At 38.0% G+C, this 16,300-nt stretch overlaps 1 protein-coding gene across 1 annotated transcript in view; it reads right to left on the bottom strand.

The window, feature by feature from the left end:
- The window catches only part of Wdr81 (WD repeat domain 81), a 290,101-nt gene that overhangs the window by 83,100 nt on the left and 190,701 nt on the right, over positions 1-16,300 (bottom strand). Inside the window, exons 18-19 of the mRNA XM_090376768.1 lie at positions 10,925-11,044; positions 9,827-10,097 (exon numbers count right to left, since the gene is read on the bottom strand). Of these exons, the coding sequence (XP_090232894.1) occupies positions 9,827-10,097; positions 10,925-11,044 (391 nt within the window). The remainder of the gene's footprint in view (positions 1-9,826; positions 10,098-10,924; positions 11,045-16,300) is intronic.

The following is a 16,300-nucleotide window of genomic DNA, read 5'->3' as shown; positions in this document are numbered from 1 at the left end:
TATCGTATAACAATGGCGGCAAGTTAGGAACATAAAATCTACAGAGACTAAGTATTAACTTTCAAAATCGCTATCTAAATTCAAAATAAACCATGGAGCTTGGCTAGAACTATAAAGCTACTTATAATTTAGTATAACAATTAAGTCAATAAAACAACTAAATTAAATGAAAACATTCACCAGAGCTGAAAAAATCTTGACTAACGTGGTAGTAACTTTGTACCCAAAAAATAATTATGACAACAGTAGCAGCATATGGTCTGATTCACATGGTTGTGTATTATATCTTTACAAATGTGATTACAGGCCAATTTGCATATTGCATGCTGAAAAATCGAGGTCCATCATTCAATCTGAAATCATGTAACTACAACCTCATTGAAAATTTCTCCAACTTCCAACAGAATTTTAACTGGGACTTCTTTAAACAAGCAAGAAGCAGTAAACCTATTAAACTGTCATAGAGAACCTATATTTAATTTCATGAATAACAAGCAAATTTTGCACATGAGATCTCACAAAAACTTCCAGATGTCATCAACCATAGTAATTAATTTACTGAAATACTGCTTTTAGGATCCAGAAAAATAAAAATTCCATAATATAAAAGTGAACTGAACTAAATTTGTTTTGCCAGCTCACTGCATTATGAAATACACAGAATATGTTTTCATGTATGATGTGCCAAATCACCCAGTAAAAAACAATACTACAAAATTAGTATACAAAATGCAAACTTTGTGTATAATAAAAGAGATATTGCATCCTAAGAGAAAAAAATAATAAAGAATGAAAAAAAAAACAAAAAAAGTCAAATAGAAAATGGGATGCTTTATTTAACATATGCAAAGTTATTCCAGTATTTTTTTTTTGCAGTCACTTACAGGAGCAAATGATCAAAATAACAGGCTTGAACACTGAGGTACACTTGTTTGCCCACATATTGGGATGTACAGTAGTAATGGCAGCATGTCCTGCATGCTGTTAATTGGCACATGGTATTCCAATTTCTTCAGATGGCTCGGCCCTCCCACTCCCCCAAGGAAAGTAGTTCAAGAATTAAAGGCAAGAGATTATGTCAATCCCCGACCATTTTTTCGGCTGTGGAGGGAACTTTGTCTTCATATACATACTTCACTGTTAGTATTTTTATCTTTGGCAACAAAGATTTATTTATTTATTATGGCTGCGATGGTATAGCCACCACAATAAATCGATCACTGGGGGAAGGGGTGCAAATGTCTAAATGATGCTGTACCTACAAAATGTGCTAGTGCCCCAACATGCTAGAATCACAGCCCACATGCAGATTCAACAAAGGCTGGATGTACACTAGCTTTTGCAAAATTCTGAATTGTCGTATTCTGAACTGTCAGTACCATCTAAGTTCTGAAAAAGATTCTGAATTGTCAGCAACAATGTCCTACTCGATCTGTTACCTTCCAGGTGATCACGTAGCATGTTGCCAACAATTCCACCTCACATGTTAATGTCTCACTGCATTTGATGTTATTTCTCATGAGCAATGAGGACTGTCATGTGATGATACATGACTATAGCTGATTAAACTCACCTTAGCATTAGCATTAGTAGAGGCATATGATGATGCAAGAAAGCAAGCTCATGCAGCATCAGCCAAAAAAAAAAAAAAAAAAAACTTCCACTTCACCCCTCCGTTCATTCGAAATACCTGTCCATGTTTACAGTTTCTTTCTTTCTTATACATGTGTACATGGCTATAATGGATGTGATATGAATACTGTTGGCTGTTTTTCTTCACAATTGGCCTTGGAGAGCAGCACTGTTTATTTTAGTCACCCACCAGGCATTAGTTCATCACAGTTGCTCAAAAAATATGAATATTTGTCAGTCTTATTGAGGAAGAACTCCCAGTCCATCTCTACATCATCAGAAATTGAAATACTCACATCAATGCCATTAATAAAATATCAGAAACAGTAGAGAACTAGCACTGAACCTCATGGAGTACAACTTATGACACTAATTCATGAAGAGTAGTGGTCATTTAATGGCCACTATCTTCAACTTAGCCCCTTTATTCAATTTGGATCAATGGCAAGGGGTAACTTGCCATTGATCCAATTTATACAAAAGTTGGTCATGAAAGACTTTCACAAGCAGTTTTTATTTATGATTGTGTTCTCTAGAAATATGGTTAAATTTTCCTAAACGAACCACATTTCTAGCCCCAGGAGGCTGCTGTATCCTGTAGGGCAGTTTCTATTGTGGAAATGCATTGTGATCAGTATATGTAGGAGAAAATTAGTTCAAAATTTGACCACCAGTGGCAGGTGCAAAGTGATTAATTTTGAAAAATAAAAGTTTTCACCAATCTTTAATAACACTGAAATCTTCACTTGTCCATTATTATTTTCTAATAAGAAATCAAGACTAGGCATTATGTTCTCCACAGCTTTCAAAATTTTTGATGAAATGTTCACTATCTCCTAATAGATTGCATCCTTCAAAATCTAAAAGAGTTGTTGTGCCTTATCAAGTCTCCAAATCACTTTGTGTGATGCTGGCAGATAACCACTTCTAGGCTCGGGAGTTAGATAGCCTTCTTCGAAATGCTTTATAATATTTAATATGGTTCTTCTTGAACAAGGCCTTCAGTCATTTTTGTCTTTGTTATACTCTGAGGGCTGCAACAACACTATTTCCATTCTTGTAATAAAGCTAAATTAAAAGTGCTTTATCTTTGGGCAACATTTTAAAACAAACTTCACTGGACTTATTACTTAAGTTATAGCTTCAAGCATTATTATCTTGACAACAAAGAATAAAATCACAATGTGCAAATATTCTTCTCTAATCCCAGAGCCATTCCTTTTTTTTATAACAAATGAAAAAGTTAATTTGTTTATTGGTGTGAATCAACTTTTTATCTCCCTTGTGGTAAAATTTCAAAATAATTTTTTAATGTTTAAAAAAACTTCTAAATGTACTGATTAGAATGCAAAAAATTGTTTTTTCTTGGTATGATCTACAATTTTTTAGTTATTCATATTTAAAAGTAGGAAATTACTTTAGAATCACTCCGCATATTATAAAAAGAGTGATGATAACAATAAAGCAAGCTTTACAAAGGTTAGGTTCAGAAGCAGTTATTAAATATATAATAAAGAAAATACTAATCTTACATAATTTCACAAAGGCTAGTTAATGTAAAAATTATTTACTATTATATATAAAATATTTGATTAATTTATAAAAGAAATGCTAAAAATGGCAAACTAATACCATTCAACAATAATTTACATTAAATAGTTTGACAGAATATCCAGTAAAATATATATATGTTATAGAAATATTTAAGACTTATCTTAGTATTTTTTCTTAGTACTTCAATAAGAACAAGTAGATTATTATTATTTAACTATATGCATTATTTTAAGATTCTGTTACAACATTCGTACAAAGCCTATCTGTAAACAAGTTTTCTCTGTGAACAAAGGCTAATAAAGTAAAACAGTATAGCAAAATGGAAAAAAAAAATACAAAATTGTTGAAGGAAAAGGGAATATATCCTAAATAAAATGAAATGACTCCAGGAACCAGGAATCGCCTTTCTGATTTCTGATCTGAATGAGGAGAGAAATCCAATGAAGTTTTTTTATCAGCTGAAAGCACGGTGCTTATCTTCACTAGGTTTCCAACAATATATTCATTAGTTTCAGAGTTCAAGATCTCAAGATAGTCATCTGTAGAATAAGGAAAGATGCCTAAAAAAGTTGCAATATCCTATAACTAACATGCAGCATTAATCTAAACATTATAGTATGTTAGTTAGTTAGAAATTAATTAAGCTATCTTTGAACTACTGGTGAATTTTATCAATATTTTGGCAGGAATTTCATAACTTTTGTTTGGTAGCTTAAATTTAACTTCTTTAGTGATTTAAGTTTTGTCAACAGTTTAATTTCTACAATATTTTGTTAAGATAAATTCTGTAATATCTTGTACATTTAAATTTTGTAATCTTTATAAAGTTCATATATGGTTGCTACAAGATCCACTTATAATACAAAGTCCGGGGACACTGTAACTCAAATGGATATGCCTGCTGGTATTTCCAGTGTGAGTAGCAACTTCGTCAATTGTACAGCCTGTGGCATGTATTCTAAGGCTGGTCTAGTAGACAGATCTAGTTTATCTGGTGATCCTTTTCTTTAAAGCTGACGTAAGTACTGTACCGATCTCAAATTACAACTTGGTGCATCATGAGAAGAATTTGAATCACCAAAGAAATGAGTGCTTGCCCTAGAAACAAATGCAACTGGGAGCTCATCAGGGACTCAAGTATCTCCAGACCTACCAAGTGATGCATCTCTGATTCCGGTCCCAGAAAAGAACAGTCAAGTGCAGGCTGCTCTGGTTGAAGGTGATCCAGTTTAATTGGGAGACTCAAGAAACATTTTCTGTAATAAAGATAGGTGGTCCAGAACCAAAATGTGTTTGCCAGGAGCAACAATTGATGATGTTACCGACTGATTGTCAGATTTTAAGGGAGATAAAGAGAGAATTATTATTAATGTGGGAGCTAATGATATTAAGTGTACACGACCTGACCATCTGTTGGAGAAATATAGGACAATGCTGAAAAAAATGCCGCGAGTTAAGTCAGAATGTGAATGTGTCTGTAATTCTGCCCAGACACAATAGGAAGGATTATATACTGAAAGCACTGTAGATTAACTCGAGACTTGAGGGAATCTGCAAGGCCGTAGGAGCAAATTTTTATCAGTGTGGCCCACATTTTAGGCAAGAAAGAACCTATTCTGTAGAGATGGTATTCATTTGAACAAAGGTGCAAGGATTTTTGCCAGTATCACTGAGTAATATTAGTAGTAGTAGTAGTGGCGCGTGATGCAAGAAAGCAAGTGTAGGAGCTTATGCAGCATCAGCCAAAAAAAAAAAAAAAAAAAATCACACCATTCCCTCCAAATGCCTGTCCAGTTCCTCCTTAAATTTATTTAACCTATCAACTTCCACAACGACAGATGGAAGTTTGTTCCAGCAATTAACCACCCGCTGGCTAAAGGCAAATTTCCGCACATCTATTCTACATCTGTCCTTTCTTAATTTGAACTTATGTCCCCGTAGGTTCGTAATCTGAACAAGTGGAAGGATCCCATCAGAATTCAGCGTGCTCAACCCATTCAAGGCCTTATAGACCTCAATCAGATCACCGTGCAGGTGCCTAGTCTCCAGCCACTGCAATTTGCAGAACTTAAGCCTCTCTTGGTAAGAGGATCCCTTCATTCCCCTCACCAGTCGTGTTGCTCTTCTCTGTACACGCTCAAGCAAATCTACATCCTTCCTAAAATGAGGCCTCCAGACCTGTACGCAGTACTCAAGGCGTGGCCTGACCATTGCCTTATACAGAGGGACAATCACCTCCTTTTCCCTGCTAGCAAAATTCCTATATATCATTGACAAAACCCCATGACCTGCCCTGGCAGCCTTTCTGCATTGCTCAGAAAACTTCATATCTGACTGCACAATTACTCCCAGGTCTTTTTCATTTTCTACCACCTTAAGTGTAGTACCACACAGTTGGTACGTTTCTCTGGGGTTACTTCTACCCATATGCAGTACTTTGCATTTGTCAAGTTGCCACTTCTTAGCCCATCTGCCCAAATTATCTAGATCCTGTTGCAGTAGCACACTGCCAACCTTTGTGTCATCTGCAAACTTCGACATTAAGCCTGATATACCTTCATCAATATCATTGATAAATACACAAAACAACAGTGGACCCAACACCGAACCCTGTGGGACTCCACTAATAACATTAGTCCACGAAGAGCAGCACCCATTGATTACCACCCTCTGTCTTCTCCCACTTAACCATCCTTTTATCCATTGTAGCAACTTACCCTTAATACCATTCTGCTCCAATTTGTACAGTAGTCTTCCATGCGCAACAGTGTCAAAAGCTTTCCTGAAATCCAAGTATATGATATCAAAATTATTTTTTGCATCCAGTTCCTTTGTGACCGCATCATAATAACCAATCAAATTTGTCAGACAAGACTTACCCTTAACAAACCCATGCTGTGTCTGAATTATTGCTGCAGTCTTGCCTAGATGATCCTGCAATGCATCTTTAACCAGTGACTCCATTATTTTTCCCGGAACAGAAGTTAAACTAACTGGTCTGTAATTACTCGTGTCACCCTTCGATCCACCTTTGTGAATTGGGGATACATTTGCACATCTCCAGTCAGTGGGAACCTCCCCTGAGTTCAAGGATGCTCTCATAATTATGGCTAAGGGTTTGCTTAGTTGCTTTGCCGCCTCCTTTAATATAACTGGATAGATCCCATCCACCCCAGGTGCCTTTCTTATGTTTAACTTCAACAATTTCTCCTCCACTTTGCTCTCAGTTATTACAAAATCATTAAGCACACTGCTACAATTTGATAACCTTCTTCCATTTTCAAACTGTAATAATTCCTCACGTGTGAATGTAGATGCAAAATACTCATTCAGTTTGTTTGCTATCTGAGCAGGATCATCAACAGTCGAACCATCGATGTCAAGTGGACCAATCATATTCATCCCCTTCCTTTTAGAGTTTATATAAGTAAAGAAATCCTTGCTGTTTTTCTTAGCATCTTTTGCCAAAGATTTCTCGTAATCCGCCTTCGCCTGCCGAACCTCCTTTGTGACCTGATTACAGACTAGCTTATATCTGCCATAGGCTTCTGTGTCGCCTGATAATTTATATGCATCCCATGCATTTTTCTTCTCTGTCACGAGTTTCATTAGTTCATTTGATAACCATTTAGGCCTAAACTTTGAACAATATTTCTTAATCGGTATGAAAAGTCTAGTAGCTTCCACGATTAATTCCTTGAATGCTTCCCACTTAGAATTTGCTGTTGGTAACATCGTCAGTTGATCCCACTGTACAGAATTTAAAAACTGTCTGAGACCACTGTACTCACCTTTACGGAAGCAAAAACCCTTTCCTTTACCCCTGACGGTAGTTACCTCTTTGAGTAAATCCCACTTCAGCACACTGTGATCACTGCCACCTAGTGGTTCCTTTATCTGCAAATTCTTAATACATGAATGATCACTGCTGATAACCAGATCAAGAGTATTACTTTCTCTGGTTGCCTCTCGAACATGCTGCTGCAGAAAACAATCATCCAATAAATCCACAAAAGTCTGACTAGTATGTGAGTGACCAACCCACAAGTTCCAGTCAATATCTGGGAAGTTAAAATCCCCCATTATAAGACATTCTGGTTTACTGGCCCACTCTATTTCTCTGTACAATTGTTCATTGTACTCATTCAAGTCATTAGGCCTATAACACACTCCTACTCTTATTTTTCCTTTCGCAGTGCTTATCTCACACCAAACTGACTCAACAGTGCACTGTTCATCTATATTAACGGGGTGCACTTCCTTTGATTTTATGTTTTTCTTAATTAACAGCATAACACCTCCTCCCTTTCTGTCCTGCCTATCCTTTCTGTACACATTGTACTCCCCAAATTCCAGTTCTGCATTCCTTATATCTTTGTGACACCACGTCTCTGTTATCCCAAAAATATCTGCCTTTGATGCCTTGACCAACACTTCAAATTCATCAAATTTATTTACTATACTTCTAGCATTGCTATACATGCAAGCATACATGCTCCTATGCCTATTCCTTGTTACTCTAACACATCCCATATACCCAACTATTCCATGATGACTGCCATCCGTCCCTGAAACCCCCAACACCCCTCGCTCCAGGTCGCTTCTTATTCTAATAGAAGTTGTGCAAGAATCACCTTCACCTCTGCCTGCGGTTACTGTTAAACTGTTAGTCTTTGTATCCCCCCAAGCTAGCAGTTTTCCGACCCACCTAACACTGCCTCGATAGCATCAGCAAATATTCTTGCACCCTTTCTATTTAAGTGTATTCCATCCCTGTAGAAGCAATCTCTCCTGTTAAGAAGTACAGTCCAGGCTGAAAAAAATTCTACCCCTTGAGCCTTGCACAATCTTTCCAGGGCCGAATTGATCGACAAGGCTCTCATCATGTACTCCCTCCTATCGTGTCTGGGCAGAATTGCAGACACTTTCAAATTCAACCCTATTTCACGGCTTTTTTTCAACAGTGACCTGTACTTGTTGAGTAATTCTGCCGGTCTCCTACTCTTAATATCATTAGTGCCAACGTGTACAACTATATCACCTTTTGTGCCCTTGAAAGATGATATCCGCTCTACAACGTCATCAACCTTTGCCCCTGGCAGACATACCCTGGTCCTGTTCCACCTATCCTTTTTACAAAGCATGTTCCCCGTTTCCCTGACAATAGAGTCACCAACAACTACTAGTTCCTGTGGGACCAGCGCATTCTGCCTTAGGGGTTGCCGCTGTGTTGCGTGATGACCAAGTGCAAGCTCTGGCGTTGATGTGGGCAGCTGAGAGCCTGATGGTCTCCTCAATTTAGATCTTTCGAGGGCATCCACCCTGTCCCTCAAACTCGCATATAGGCCCATAACAACGCTGAGTTGTCGCCTGATTTCCTTACACTCCTTACATCGCACACACACAAAGACATCCCCCATGGCAATATCATGTTCCGTTCCAGAGGGTTCGGCAAACATTTCACAAGTTGCATATTTTTTTAGGCTGTGATGCGTTGGAGAATCGCCCCCCTCAGTTCTCCCTCGAGTCACAGCACTCCTGCCACTTTGTGCCCGTTGCTTTGCTGCTCTAGTTTGGGGCATGGTAGTTTAAATTAATAAAATCAATAAATTAAATGTCAATAGTATTTGAATAGAAACTATTAAATAGAAACAGTGAAGCGTATTACTATATAATTATGCATTAGAGCTACCTAGCTACCTCAATTAAAAAATTTGAATTCCCTACCACTATATACAAAAACAATGGCTGCAAAATTCGAACGAATATAACGGTTTTACCTATGGTAAGTAAAATCCACAAAAACTCGTTATCTAAATTAAAATAAAAAATAACCAGCGTAACTATAACTATATGACTACGTATTAAGTACAATATAAAATAACAATCATGTAAATAAAAGGCAAACACTTATCGTTTTTGCGGAGCCTGTAACTGACAGCTGTAACTTTTAAAGAGAGTCAGCGCCCTCTTTTTTTTTCCCTGAGGATACCCTAAGGATTCAGGATAACTAATAGTTGGGGGGAGGGAGAAGGATAATTTAGATCTACATTTATCTGATGATGAGGGTCAAAGTAATGCTTGTACTCACCTCATGAATTCTTGTTTATTGCCATAACAGCTGATGTTGATAAGATGTTCTGAGGGTAGCAAAATTTCAAATGAGTGGGAAAATAAAGCTTGGGATACTAACTTAAGTAACTTCAGGGGGTGTGTCAGGGTAGTAAACTATAGAAGATTACTTAGTCTCAACTGTGTCTGCAATAGTGTCAGGAGTGGTGTCAATAAAATGGATGAATTTGAATTCCTGGTTAGAATAACTAATGCTGATATAATAGGACTAACAAAAACATGGTGCCACCTGGAAATTAGTGATAACAATTTCCACTACAGCAGTATTACAATCTTTAAAAACAATTTTTTATGTGTGAAATATAGTAAGTGAAACAGGCTAGATGAAATTCTCTCTAATATACTACATTGGTGAGCAATTTACTAATTTGTATTTGATTCAATAAAAATTAAATAAAAACTAATTATAAAAAAAATTGTCCACTTTTTTTTTAAATTAAAGAATGGCTAAAAAAATGGATCAACAATTGTTAATTTGGTATAAGAAAAGGATGAACATTCAATTTACCTGCAGTTTCAGTGGTTGAGGCTTCTAAACTGGAACTTGTACTAGACGAGTTATAACCATAAGCATTATCAAAACATGAGAAAAACCTTCGTAGAAGCGCGGAGAGATGTTTACGTGTCATTTCAAAACCAATTCGAAGGCCAATCAGATATATGGTATCTATCAGCTTATATGTGATAAGTGAACGGGAGTGACTACATCCTGGAAATGTAAATCTGAGCGATGACACAAGGCGTACAATAGGATACAATATATCTTTTATAAGGAAATCCTAGAATTGTAAAAGTTAAAAAGTTACTATTTCATCAGAGAAAAGCATTTAGTAGTACAAAAATCATGCTGATTACTAATAATAGTTTGCTAAAAATTTAAAAATCATTCCATGTTAATAAACTTTTATTATTTTATTCAAATTTTTTATTTTAGTTTTGTAAGCTTCTATTTTTGGATTCCACTACTGATTTGGTATCACTAAAATTTTTGGTTTTGAATAATTTTGATAAACAAGAAGGTCATCCAACTCCGAGTCTACAGTGCATCAGTGTGAGATAATAATACTCATCAGGAACAGTATGGTAAGCAAAACAAATCAATGATTTTGTGAGACCTTGGTGCATCTGATTTATTGTCCAATATCATTATCAGGTCACCTGCAAATTGTGAATCTCTCTCTCTCTTCAAAATGCCACAAAATCAAACAATAATTAATCTGTAATTCTTATCAGTCAGTGAGAAAGCTAGCAATAAACATCAGTGTCAGCTGAGAAATAGTTCACTGCATTACCTAAAAGACGTCAGTTTAAGCCATAAAAGCTCCAAACATTGCCTTTGATCACAAATACAATGAAAGCTGTTTGACTCCAGAAGCACTAATTTGCTTCCCTGAAAATCTTTTTTTTTCCCAATGAGTTCGTGATGAGTAGTCTTTCAATGCTGATAGCAACAGAGCATGGTAACCAAATGATCCAAAGTCTCCATTCAGCGTAAAGTCAAAGTTCTCTGAATAAAGTGTTTATATTTATCTTATATGAGTACATGTAAAAAGTAGAGGAATCAAATTTAAATTTCACCTTAGAATGGATAATATCAAATTATTACCTGTAAGAAATCCATAAGGGTGGCATCAGATAAGTAGGGAATTATATGCTTTACAAGAGCAACAGCACCAATTAAACTCGACTCTAGGGTTTCGGTCAGACGGTGTCTACAAAGGGAAAGCTACAGACGGTAAGAAAATAAATTTAGTTGAAATTTATGTATATACATATCTATACATATATATTTACATAAATGAGGTGTAGCAATGAAGTTCCTGCATTGATGCTGTTGTGGTTATAGTAATAGTAATAGTGGCATGTGATGCAAGGAAGCGAGCTTATGTAGTATTAGCCAAAAAAAAAATTCACACAACCAGTCCCTCTAAATGTTCATCCAGTTCCTACTTAAATTTATTTAACCTATCAACTTTTAGCATTAGCATTAGTAGAGGCATATGATGCAAGAAAGCAAGCTTATGCAGCATCAGCCAAAAAAAAAAAAAAAAAAAAAAAACCCCTTCCACTTCACCACTCCGTTCATTCGAAATACCTGTCCAGCTGAGCCTTAAATTTATTTAGGCTATCAACTTCCACAACAAGGGATGGAAGTCTGTTCCACCAAGCAACTACCCGCTGGATAAAGGCAAATTTCAGCATATCTATCCTTCATCTGTCTTTCCTCAATTTCAATTTAAGCCCTCTCAGGTGATTATTCTGACTAAGAGGAAGAATCCCACCGGCACTGAGCACGCTCAAACCGTTCAAGGCTTTATACATCTCTATCAGATCACCTTGCCAGTGCCTAGTCGCCAGACACTGTAATTTGCAAAACTTAAGCCTTTCTTCATAAGAGCAGTCCTTTGTTCCATTCACTAATCTTGTTGCCCTTCTCTGTACTCGTTCCAGCAGCTTTATATCCTTCTTGAAATGAGGCCTCCAGACCTGTATACAGTACTCAAGGTGCGGCCTGACCATTGCCTTATACAAGGGAATAATCACCCCCCCAATCCCTGCTAGAAAAATTCCTGTATATCATTGATAAGACACAGTGAGCTACTCTTGCAGCCCGTCTGCACTGCTCAGAGAACTTCATATCTGCCTGCACAATTACCTCCAGGTCCTTTTCATTCTCTACCACTGTCAGTGTAGTACCACAGAGTTGATACGTTGCTCTGGGGTTGCTGTTTCCCATATGTAGTACTTTACATTTGTCAATGTTAAACTTCATTTGCCACCTCTCAGCCCATCTGCTCAACCTTTCCAGATCCTGTTGCAGCAGCATAGCGTCAGTAGCGTCCTTAACAACCCTGCCAACCTTTCTATCGTCTGCAAACTTGGACATTAAGCTTGATATACCATCATCAATATTATTTATAAATACAGAAAACAACAATGGACCCAACACTGAACTCTGAGGGACTCCACGATTAGCAGTGTTCATTGATTACCACTCTCTGTCTTCTGCCACTCAACCATCCCTTTATCCATAGCAACAATTTGCCACCAATGCCACACTGCTCCAATTTGTGCAGCAGTCTTCCATGTGCAAAAGTATCAAAAGCCTTTCTAAGATCCGAATATATAATATCAAAGTTATTCAATGCATCCAATTCTTTTGTGACTACATCATAGTATCCAATCAAATTGGTCAGGCAAAAAGACCTTCCCTTAACAAAACCATGCTGTGTCTGAGCTATAACTGAATTCTTGTCAAGATGATCCTGCAGTGCTTTTTTAACCAGTGATTCCATTAATTTTCCTGGAACAGAAGTTAAACTCACAGGTCTATAATTACTTGTGTCAACCTTTGATCCTCCTTTGTGAATTGGGGTTACATTTGCACACCTCCAGTCTGTGGGTACCTCCCCCGCGTCCAAGGAAGCTCTCATAATCATGGCTAACGGATTGCTTACTTCCTGGCGCCTCCGTAGCCAGGTGGGAAGGAGCAGCAGTGCGTAGCACACGCTTCTTGATTAGACCGGGGTTCGAGCCCGTCACCACCACATACGGAGGATGCGGAAAGGTCAGGGAATGACCACCGCATATCCCGGAGCAATATGGCCTTAGTTGCTAATGCTCAAAATAACAAACAACAACAATTGCTTACTTCCTTTGCTGCCTCCTTTAATATAACTGGATAGATCCCATCCACCCCAGGTGCCTTTCTTGTATTTATCTTTAACAATTTCTCCTCCACTTTCCTCTCAGTTATTACAAGATTCTCTAGCTTACTGCCAGAGTTGAATACACCTCTGGCATTCCCCTCTCTGAATAACTCCTCATGTGTGAATGTCGATGGAAAATATTCATTTAGTTTGTTAGCTACCTGAGCATCTTCAACAATTTCTCCTCCACTTTATTCTCAATTATGACAAGATCATCTAGATCACTGCCAGTGTTTACTTCAATTATGGCATTCCACTTCCTGAATAACTCCTCATGTGTGAATGTAGATGCAAAATATTGATTTAGTTTGTTAGCTACCTGAGCAGGATCATGAACAGTTGAACCATCGATATCAAGTGGACCAATCTGATTCATCCCCTTCCTTCTAGAGTTTACATAAGTAAAGAACTCCTTGCTGTTTTTTTTTGCATCCATTGCCAAAAATTTCTCGTAATCTGCCTTCGCCTGCCTAACCTCCTTTGTAACTTGGTTACAGATCAACTTATATCTATCATAGGCCTCTGTGTCATATGTTAATTTATATGTATCCCATGCATTTTTCTTCTCTGCCATATGTCTCATTAGTTCATCTGACATCCATTTAGGCCTGAACCTTGAACAATATTTCTTAGTTGGTATGAAAAGCCTAGTAGCTTCCAAGATAAGTTCTTTGAATGCTTCCCATTTTGAGTTTGCTGTTGGTAGCATCATCAGTTGGTCCCACTGTATAGAATTTAAATAGTCTCAGACCATCGTAGTCGCCTTTATGAAAGCAATAACCCTTCCCTTTACCCCTGATGGTAGTTACCTCCTTGAGTAAATCCCACTTCAGCACACTGTGATCACTGCCACCTAGTGGTTCCTGTATCTGCAGATTCTTAATGCATGAAGAATCACTACTGATAATCAAATCAAGAGTATTGCTCCCTCTAGTTGCCTCCCGAACATGCTGATTTAGAAAACAATCATCCAATAAATCCACAAAAGCCTTGCTAGTGTGTGTGAGTGACCAATCCACAAATTCCAGTCAATATCTGGGAAATTAAAATCCCCCATTATAAGACTCTTTGATTTACTGGCCCACTCTATTTCCCTGTATGGTTTCTTATTATACTCATCAGAGTCATTAGGCCAATAACACACTCCTACTCTCAAGTTTGATCTCCCAATGCTTATGTCACACTATGGCGCCTCCGTAGCCAGGTGGGAAGGAGCAGCAGTGCGTAGCACACGCTTCTTGATTAGACCGGGGTTCGAGCCCGTCACCACCAAATATGGAGGATGCGGAAAGGTCAGGGAATGACCACCGCATATCCTGGAGCAATATGGCCTTAGTTGCTAATGCTCCTAAAAACCAAATAACTAACTAACTAACTAGCTTATGTCACACCAAACTGACTCGACACTGCACTGTCCAGCGATGTCGACTGGCTTCACTTCCTTGGATTTTATATGTTTCTTAACTAATAGCATAACCCCTCCTCCCTTCCTATCCTGTCTATCCTTTCTGTAGACGTTGTACTCCCCAAATTCCAGTTCTGCATTACTTATATCTGTGTGACACCACGTCTCTGATATCCCAACAATATCCGCCTTTGATGCTTTGAGCAATACCTCAAATTCATCAAACTTCCACAATGACAGATGGAAGTTTGTTCCAGCAATTAAACACCCGCTGGCTAAAGGCAAATTTCCGCACATCTATTCTACAGCTGTCTTTCCTCAATTTGAATTTATGCCCCCTTAGGTTCGTAATCTGAACAAGTGGAAGAATCCCATCAGAATTTAGCATGCTCAACCTATTCAAGGCCTTATACACCTCAATCAGATCACCTTGCAGGTACCTAGTCTCCAGCTGCTGCAATTTTCAGAACTTAAGCGTCTCTTGGTAAGAGGATCCCTTCATTCCCCTCACTAATCTTGTTGCCCTTCTCTGTACATGCTCTTAACTTTTTTCTTCTCTGCCACATCCTTCCTAAAATGAGGCCTGTACGCAGTAATCAAGGTGTGGCCCGACCATTGCCTTATATAGAGGGACAATCACCTCCTTTTCCCTGCTAGCAAAATTCCTATATATCTTGGACAAAACCCCATGACCTGCCCTGGCAGCCTGTCTGCACTGCTCAGAAAACTTCATATCTGACTGCACACTCAGCCCATCTTCCCAAATTTTCTAGATCTTGGTGCAGTAGCACACTGCCATTGCTGTCATTAACAATCCTCCTTTGTATCATCTGCAAACTTCGACACTAAGCCTAATATACCTTCATCAATATCATTGATAAATATACAAAACAACAGTGGACCCAATACAGAACCCTGTGGGACTCCACTAATAATATTACTCCACGAAAAGCAGCGCCCATTGATTACCACCCTCTGTCTTCTCCCACTCAACCATCCTTTTATCCATTGTAGAAACTTACCCTTAATACTATTCTGCTCCAATTTGTACAGTAGAGTAGTCTTCCATTTGCAACAGTGTCAAAAGCTTTCCTGAAATCCAAGCATTTGATATCAAAATTATTTTTTGCATCCAGTTCCTTTGTAACCACATCATAATATCCAATCAAATTTGTCAGTCAAGACTTTCCCTTAACAAAGCCATGATGTGTCTGAATTATTGCTGCAGTCTTGTCTAAATGATCCCGCAGTGCTTCTTTAACCAGTGCCTCCATTATTTTACCCGGAACAGAAGTTAAACTAACAGGTCTGTAATTACTCGTGTCACCATTCGACCCCCCCCCCTTTGTGAATTGGGGGATACATTTTCACATTTCCAGTCCGTGGGGATCTCCCGTGAGTCCAAGGATATTTTCATAATTATGGCTAAGGGTTTGTTTACTTCCTTTGCCACCTCCTTTAATATAACTGGATAGATCCCATCCACCCCAGGTGCCTTTTCTTATGTTTAACTTCAACAATTTCTCCTCCACTTTGCTCTCAGTTATTACAAAATCATTAAGCACCCTGCTACAATTTGATAACCTGGCATTTTCAATTCTTAATAACTCCTCATGTGTGAATGTAGATGCAAAATATTCATTCAGTTTGTTTGCTATCTGAGCAGGATCATCAATAGTCGAATCATCGATATCAAGTGGACCAATCTGATTCATCCCCTTCCTTTTAGAGTTTATATAAGTAAAGAAATCCTTGCTATTTTTCTTAGCATCCTTTGCCAAAGATTTCTCATAATCTGCTTTCGCCTGCCTAACCTCCATTGTGACTTGATTACAGACTAGCTTATATCTGCCATAGGCTTCTGTGT

Source organism: Mastigoproctus giganteus, chromosome 6, assembly GCF_048544385.1.
Source record: "Mastigoproctus giganteus isolate SK-2022 chromosome 6, ASM4854438v1, whole genome shotgun sequence".
Taxonomy (NCBI): Eukaryota; Metazoa; Arthropoda; class Arachnida; order Uropygi; family Thelyphonidae; genus Mastigoproctus; species Mastigoproctus giganteus.
Note: the sequence above shows the minus strand (reverse complement) of the source record. Positions and strands in the feature narration are given on the sequence as shown.